Source organism: Pocillopora damicornis, chromosome 8 (assembly GCF_964200805.1).
Source record: "Pocillopora damicornis chromosome 8, jaPocDami1.2, whole genome shotgun sequence".
In the NCBI taxonomy this organism is placed as follows: domain Eukaryota; kingdom Metazoa; phylum Cnidaria; class Anthozoa; order Scleractinia; family Pocilloporidae; genus Pocillopora; species Pocillopora damicornis.
Window position 1 is genome coordinate 7,404,898 of NC_142677.1, and position 6,800 is coordinate 7,411,697.

At 38.0% G+C, this 6,800-nt stretch overlaps 1 protein-coding gene across 1 annotated transcript in view; it reads left to right on the plus strand.

The window, feature by feature from the left end:
- Window positions 1–6,474, plus strand: part of LOC149041214 (uncharacterized) — a 22,477-nt gene extending 16,003 nt beyond the window's left edge. Inside the window, exons 16-22 of the mRNA XM_089214703.1 lie at window positions 243–359; window positions 759–881; window positions 1,960–2,076; window positions 3,112–3,237; window positions 3,787–3,912; window positions 5,107–5,244; window positions 6,152–6,474. Of these exons, the coding sequence (XP_089070829.1) occupies window positions 243–359; window positions 759–881; window positions 1,960–2,076; window positions 3,112–3,237; window positions 3,787–3,912; window positions 5,107–5,244; window positions 6,152–6,255 (851 nt within the window). The 3' untranslated portion in view covers window positions 6,256–6,474. The remainder of the gene's footprint in view (window positions 1–242; window positions 360–758; window positions 882–1,959; window positions 2,077–3,111; window positions 3,238–3,786; window positions 3,913–5,106; window positions 5,245–6,151) is intronic.
- The last annotated feature ends 326 nt before the right edge of the window (window positions 6,475–6,800 follow it).

Consider the following 6,800-nt stretch of genomic DNA (forward strand, 5'->3'; position numbering starts at 1 on the left):
AAGAAAAGCTGTCACTAACTCTTTATGAGGTTCAAATGAACGCAGTTATTTAGCCCCTTAAGCGACCATCATGGCTATTCAACATCTCTTCAACGGTTTCCGCTATAGGCTTATTTTTGTACATCTAAAACCGTTTAACAACATTTGTTTAGGCTTCATTAAATTAGATGATAATGCTTATTCTGAAATGTTTTTCCAAGCGTATGGAATTTGAGCTAAGCAGGACTTCTCTATCATACTAGCACTACCTCGCTGCTCCAATGGCACGTGCAAAGAGAATGCAATTTGTAAAGATTTCAATAGCACTGACCTGTGTGATTGCAAAGGAGGCTATCATTTCAACGGCAAGATCTGTGTTGGTAAGGACATTGTCTTTATCATCATTATTTAACAGAGAGAACAGTGAGTTGGAGGTTATTTCCTTCGAAAATGGCAATTCTTTTTTGTGCACTACCTGCTCAATCGTTACACGTAGCTAGTGGTTAAATGGCTCCAGCTGACTACTTTTTCTCTCCGTTTAACCCTGACATTCAACAAGAGAGCACTCTCTTGTTTGCAAGTTATCAGTTCAACAACAACAAATGTAAACACGACAACAGGCTCTGTTTACGTCAGAACTTGACTTCAAATAGCCCTGCCCTCACCGTCCGTTGCCCTGCTCTACAATGTAGCTTCGTGGCATATTTACCAAGTTCCGATGCCCTGATATGGTAAAATAGAGTAATTGTAGAATAATGACATTCATCCTTTGTCTCTAGACATAAATGAATGCAAGCAAGGGGCTAAATGCGTGGAGAACTCAGAATGTGTGAACGCTGGAGGTAGCTACGACTGTGCTTGTGCCAGCGGATATTCCGGCGATGGAAAATACATTTGTGAAGGCAAGAACTAAAACAATTAACTTAGACTTGGAGTCCAAGTTGGTTTGCGATCAAACTAGTGATTTATAAAATCGGATCACTGCCAAGCGGGAGCCCGATTTTGGAAACACGACTATGATCAGATAGAATTGAACAAAACAAAGTCCTCTAACCAATTAATGAAAACTTTGAGAAATTCGAGAATCGAAAAATTCATCGGTTAAGTAAACAAAAACAATACAGTTGCTTTTTTTTCCAGGAAAAAAAACAGATGGTCGCTATGACTCAGCTAATAAATGACGTGCACTCTGCTGCAATTAAAAGCATGGCACGTTCACTATCCTATTAGTAATGATTATAGGATTAAGTGGAGTACAATTCGTTAAATAAACGGGCGAATGATTGCAAAACTGGCTGAGCGTGTAGCGCGAGGCTGATACGATACAAGGAACACGATAACTATTAAATTGTACCACGCGAAGTTCAATTACCAATTAGTTGTGCCGATAATAGAATGCTAGAACTCAGGAATAAAATAATTACATCGATAACGCATGACTGCAGAAAAAAACAGGTTGAACAACTTGTGGTAAGAGAGTAACCCCAAACCTTTCTTCTCCAACTCAATGAAATTCATATACCAAGCCAATCCAAAGCAATTACCATAGGTTTGGATTGGCCGAATGAATAACTTCACTTTAATCACCAAAATTATGCCATCAAACATACCCTTTCAACTCTGCTTGTTACATTTGTGTGATCACATATATTGTTGCCATTAACAAATGTTTATTTGCATCTTGAAATTAAGCCTTTTGTTCTCTATACATTTCCTAAATTATTGACAAAGAGAGCTGCCTTTTTGCAAGGTGAATACTTTTACTTTTCTCATCTCAGTGTTTGATTTAGTTGTGACCCTGCTTGGAGAAATTAGATGCTGGTCGTTCTTGAGGGTTCAAGGGTCAAACACAGTACGCTTCATAATTATGGATTATATATTCAATTTAAAAGAAATCTAAGTGAGCCCTTGCGTAAATCTAAATCGTAATATACATGTTGTTCAACTGGCAAAAGTCAAACCAAAGTTTTTTTTCTTTAGATATCGATGAATGCAAGAATGATACATGCGATAAAGATGCAGAGTGTAAAAACATTCAAGGAAGTTACTCATGTACTTGCAAGAAAGGATTCCAAGGAAACGGCTCGTCATGTTCGGGTATTTGATTAAGTTCAGCATTTAGTGTTTTCTGATCCATGGCATTCTAATGATGGTACACCCAATCACATAGAAAATTTTGTAAATTTGTATATCTTTTCATAATGAGCACTAGATTGCGAAAAAGAACCAATGCAGTCTGAACACGGAAAAGAACCCAGATATATCTTCTCTCCTTCGGTTTGAAACTCATTGATACAATGTGTAGGATTTGCCTCAATAAGTCTAAAACTCCTTTACATAGTTATTTAAAGCATATCCTATAACCAAATATATTTTAAAAAGTCTACTTTTTGCCAATTAAGGCGTGTACACAGAACTTCCTCCTCCTCTAACAACGTTGGTAAAAATAATGAGTCACCATGTCTTGGTAAAGCATTCAAATCGCACAAAATTCAACATTGTTCAGGGGAGAGGCATGGACTAATTCGACACGTTAAGTGTCACGAGACTTTTAATCTCCGCAGCAGTTCTCAACTTAAGTGTATCGACAGAGATTATGCTCAGTTTTCTTGGAGGAAATGTTATTCTCGAATTCTCCAGTCAGAGCTTTTTAGTAAGGTCTTATAATCCGAAAAGGACAATTGCAAAGGCAAAGTAATTTGTTTCATCAAATGATTTGATAATGTAAATTTCAGTAATTTCGGAGAATAATCTCGCAAATCACTCTAAACAGCAAATGGAAGCCTGCAGACCGTCCGTCATCTTGGCAGCGGATCGCAAAGCCCTGAAACTCTAGAATGAAATTCATCTTTCAAATCAGCGCTCCCACGGTATCAATGAACGCTTTTCAATATTCAGCAAGTTTATTCTTTTGTTTGTCACGTTGGTTGGTTCCCATCAATGATATAGCTCGATTTTTTTATTTATAAACCATAAACAACCCGCAATTCCTTTATTCGCATTGACGAAGGGCTGCTTGTAATACACTCCAGCGACGCAGCACCACAGTCTCTGATGAGACTTATCCCTTTCAAACGAAGGCAAAGTAGTCTCATTTGCATACCGTGTTCAAATGTCTAATTTTGCTTGAAGATATCAACGAATGTAAAACTGAGAGGGCGTGTGGTGAAAATGAGGAATGTGTGAACAACAAGGGATCATTCTTGTGCAACTGTAAGAACGGGTACCACAGAAATCCTCCATCTGAAAAATGCAAAGGTAAAGTGGTCAATCTTTTAAGTTAAGAGTGGGAGAAAGAAATGTGATTCTTGATTAGAAAAGGAAAGCTGTCATAGTCTCAATGATAGATACAAATTATTCACTTAGCTGGAGGTGAAAATCCGCCACTTTTACTTCCATCGCTTTTACCCCCGTCGATCCCTGATTTTTTTTCCTGCTTCTTCTGTGCAGTTGCAAAAATCGCAGTCCACCTGCGAGGATCTTTCTTTGCTTTTATATTCAGTAATTATCCTTTCACTTGTGACCTCATGGTACAACTCCAGGGAGGATAAAAGCCATCTGCTTGTCAGCGTCATATGGGGTTCTCCTGAGGGACCTATGGTGTTCTTCTCTTCCGCAAAGTTCAGCAAGTTCAGGGGAAACTTAACTGCCTGTCACTCTATTGAAGGGACAGATTGACCCATTTTTGTTAAGTAGGAAATATTCTCTTAGGGTTCCTCGTCGATTTAGTTATTTACATCAAAGACAACTCAATCTAAAACAGAAAGACATGGAGATTTATATGTAAGTTCTTTTTGTTGAATATAGACATCGACGAATGTGAGGAAAACACATACGATTGCCCTAAGTTTTCAAGGTGTACGAACCGAAATAGTGGTTATGAATGTCTCTGTAAAGACGGTTATCGACAAGAATCCGATGGAACTTGTTCAGGTAATGTTTCACATTGAATTGGTAAATAACATGTTAATATTGATCTCTTTCTACTTGTGAAGATGTTCATGCATATCACAATTTAATGTTAATATCAACTAATATCTATCTTACAATTATCACTATCGATATCGATTCCGGGAAAAAGAGCTGAGGACGAATCCCTCAGTCTCGTACTTAGTCCACAAAATATTACCAGTAACCGCTCATTCAAGAAAAGAGAGGGCACGGCGTGTAAAGAGCCTCACTCAACTGCCTGAAAAGTCGAATTAACTTGCGCAATAGGTCCGATAGTGGCTCGGCTTTCAACTTTAGTACTCTCATTACAGAAAATATATGGGAAAGAGTTTTTTAAACTTTCGTCGGGTAATAAGACATGTGAGAGTAGTAAAAGCTTTCTATATCAAACATTGATTATAAATAGTTCGAATCTCGTTGTGAAACTTAGTTCACGGTAACAACTGGAAAATTGGGCTTGATTTTACAAAGTTTGTAAAGTCGGCTTTTCCTTCTCCACATTTAATGTAAAGGTCTCGGCAGAAATGAAGTCAGAATGGACAGCTTATGCGATATCGTGGAATGGTTCAAAAGAAGCCCACCTGCTCATGTTCATTGAATTGTTGAGTCAAATTTTGCGCGATTATAACATGTCATTAGTTTTCCAAATCGACAGAGACAAAGGAACGTATTCCCTCCTGGACTACAGATAACTCCTTCTGTGATAAGTCCTTTGGGTCTTACATATGTAAGTGCCCATACGGATTTAATCCATCGTTGGGTCATAAAGTTGCATGTTTTAGTTTTTTGATGCCATCTAAAGAGGAAAATAGGAAAATGTTTGACGTTTACTGTTTTGAAGTCAAAGAGGAATACCCCTCCGGCTGCTGTAAAAAAAAGCATACCATGGGTAGAGGGTAGACAGTCTTTGTGGCATTAAGGCTGAGAGAGGTGTGATTATTTGCTTTCGACATCTTATCTCTGCTCAAACCCAGTGTCTAAAATGATTATCTCATGGAGGAAGCGCTGATGTCTTTGACAGGTGCAAACTAACATTAACGTGGCGCCCCTGTGTTCTCTATCTCCTCTTTACCTCCCTCTCTCTCGACCTTTTCTTAACCATATCTTTTATATTACATTAAATGTGCAAACCAATGACCTCTGTGAATTGTATAATTAACCTCTAACCAATTTCAGATGTTAACGAGTGCGAAAACCCGATGTCAAACAGATGTGGAAATACATCCACTTGTGTCAATGCACGAGGTTTTTACAGCTGTACCTGTAAGAGTGGATATGTATTGGACAAAAGAGGACTTAAATTTGAATGTAAAGGTTAGTTTTCTGTACCTCTTGCAAAATAAATGCTATGTATAACTTGCAGTCGTTTGGATCGAGGTGTGACCGTCAAATTGCATGTCCTTAATTCAATGTTTGTCTCGAAAGAACTGGGATGGGCGTCGTTAAAAAGGAATGATCTTTCGTGCGTGATGCGAACAAAGAGCAAAACTTTCTTGGCGAATTCACAATCAGTATCCATACCAAATCATTGTTATCGTTTCACAAATATTTCCTAAAAGTAAGAAATGAATTGGTCTCTTCATAACCTGAATTCTTGTTATGGTCCAGCTATACACCGGTGCACCTTCATTGCCTGAATGGCATTTTATCAAGGAGGCCGGATTAGATAATCACTTACCATCAATTTTTTCACTGATTGGATTGAGATAGAATGGAATATTCCGACAGATAGGATAGAATGAGGAAGAATGGGATGAGTTGAGATAGAAGAGAGCAATATAGGATGAGACACCATTGACTGAGATAGATTGGGATGGATAGAATGGAAGGGACGGGATAGGATAAAATGAGATAGTATTGTACCCTAATGGCTATAGAAGTAAATTGTAAGCTTTCACACCAAGTCTAACCACTATGACAAGATGGAAATTTGTTAGCCACACATACAAAGCTTAAGGATGATTGCCATCTGACTATGCATACACTCCTTGGTTGTATAAAGATGCAGCCCATTTAATACCCTTGACGTATCCAAAGATTAATGACATTTTGCAGCCATCATCTGTTATAAACAAACTAGCCTTGTAGGCTTGGGGCGGCAGATACGTATCTATTTAAGGAAAACTTCATGTGCTAGTTGGTGATTAATTGATTGCGTTGTAAGTTTTGTCGTATTGTATATATATGGCATATTGTAACTTTTTTTCTCGTACTTCTGCAGATTTTCTGAGGTCATCAGGCGTTTCATTCTATTCTCGTGTTTTGAGCTTCATAACTGCGCTGCTGAGGTCCCTGGTCCTACTGGGGCTCGTGGTCTTCCTTTAAAAAGAACCTTACAATTTTCGGCTCTGTTGTGTACTTTCTATCTCAAATGGAAACTTCAGTGCGCTCTGAGAATGATAACATTAAGATTATCACCCTAGGAAACAACATTTAACTTACACGAATTCATAACTAAACCTTGCGACAATAAATAAGGACCTTGCTAATCCAAAAACTTGTTAATCTCAGCCTTAAGAAAAATAAACAAGCTCCTTTGCTTCCTACTTGGCTGTTTTACTTTTCAACATTAAAAAGTATTGCGAGGTTTCATAGTGCAAATAAATGCATGCAGTCACGCATGCGCATTACTCTCTCCCTTTCCCTTCTATCTACGTAATGGCTAGATTTGTTCCCGCAATAGAATATGAAAATGGAAAAACCACTGAAAGAAGGAATTACCCCTTCAAAACGTGTGGTAAATTGCTAAAAGGTGAAATTTGTAACCTGTAACAGGTTCTTTAGTTGGAGAATCTGGGCTAGCTATATGACGTCATTTTGTGAAAGCATCTTCACCAGCGTCTATTAATGATAAAGATAACCTAATTTAT